The sequence below is a fragment of the Harpia harpyja genome, chromosome 16 (genome assembly GCF_026419915.1).
Source record: "Harpia harpyja isolate bHarHar1 chromosome 16, bHarHar1 primary haplotype, whole genome shotgun sequence".
Lineage (NCBI taxonomy): Eukaryota > Metazoa > Chordata > Aves > Accipitriformes > Accipitridae > Harpia > Harpia harpyja.
In genome coordinates, this window is record NC_068955.1 from 12,033,430 (window position 1) to 12,034,790 (window position 1,361).

The following is a 1,361-nucleotide window of genomic DNA, read 5'->3' on the forward strand; positions in this document are numbered from 1 at the left end:
ATGTCAGGGATCTCAGCCATCCAAGCCCACTCCTAAATGTGGCAAGTGCAACTAGAACAAAACGAACAAAACAGAATCCCCTCAGCTCTGTTCTGCAGTTGGGCAATTTGCGAACAGCAATGCTGAAAAGCTCTTTCATATGTCTCGAGTGCATTTAATTTGAGATCAGCCTGTGTTCCTAGTTCCATCTCACTGCAGAGCAAGAAGGACTGCTCGAGAGCCCATTACAGAGTCCCTGCTCCCAATGGCCCCCTCAGCCAGCAAGACCCAGAGCTCAAGTGGGCGAGCTGCAGAGAAGTCTTCCTAAAAAGAGAGAGTCTAAATGTGGGGTTGCAATGAGACATGCAATATCTTTTGCTCAGAGAAGTCTGGCCTAACTCAGTAGTGCCTTTTGCTCCTCAACAGATAACCATATACAGAGGAAGCAAATGTCTAACCACAGCTCCATCACCCAGTTCCTCCTCCTGGCATTTGCCAACACACAGGAGCTGCAGCTCTTGCACTTCTGGCTCTTCCTGGGCATCTACCTGGCTGCCCTCCTGGGAAACGGCCTCACCATTACTGCCATAGCCTGCAACCACCATCTCCACACACCGATGTACTTCTTCCTCCTCAACCTCTCCCTCCTTCACCTGGGCTTCATCTCCACCACTGTTCCCAAAGCCATGGCTAATTCCCTCCGGGACACCCGGGCCATTTCCTTCTTTGGATGTGCTGCCCAGGTCTTCTTTGTATTCTTGTTTGGTGCAGAGTATTCTCTCCTCACCATCATGGCCTATGACTGCTACATTGCCATATGCAAACCCCTGCATTATGGGACCCTCCTGGACAGCAGACCTTGTCTCAAAATGGCAGCAGCTGCCTGGGGCAGTGGGTTTCTCAGTGCTGTGCTGCACATTGCCAACACATTTTCACTATCACTCTGCCAAGACAATGCTGTGGACCAGTTCTTCTGTGAAATCCCCCAGATCCTCAAGCTCGCCTGCTCAGATGCCTACCTCAGGGAAGTTGGGCTTCTTTTGTTTTGTGTGTGTTTAGCAGTTGGGTGTTTTGTTTCCATTGTGCTGTCCTATGTGCAGATCTTCAGGGCTGTGCTGAGGATCCCCTCAGAGCAGGGACGGCACAAAGCCTTTTCCATGTGCCTTCCTCACCTGGCCGTGGTCTCCTTGTTTATAAACACTGGCATGATTGCCTACCTGAAGCCTCCCTCCATTCCCTCCCCATCCCTGGATCTGGTGGTGGCATTGCTATACTCAGTGGTGCCTCCAGCAGTGAATGCCCTCCTCTACAGCATGAGGAACCAGGAGCTCCAAGATGCACTGAAGAAGCTGATTCAATCAGTAGTCTTTCAGAAGAAGTAA

General features: G+C 50.9%; 1 protein-coding gene across 1 annotated transcript; it reads left to right on the plus strand.

The window, feature by feature from the left end:
- Nucleotides 1-428: 428 nt before the first annotated feature.
- On the plus strand, nt 429-1,361 carry LOC128152402 (olfactory receptor 14A16-like). Its single transcript, XM_052810623.1, has one exon. The coding sequence runs from the start codon at nt 429-431 to the stop codon at nt 1,359-1,361; it is 933 nt and encodes a 310-aa protein (XP_052666583.1).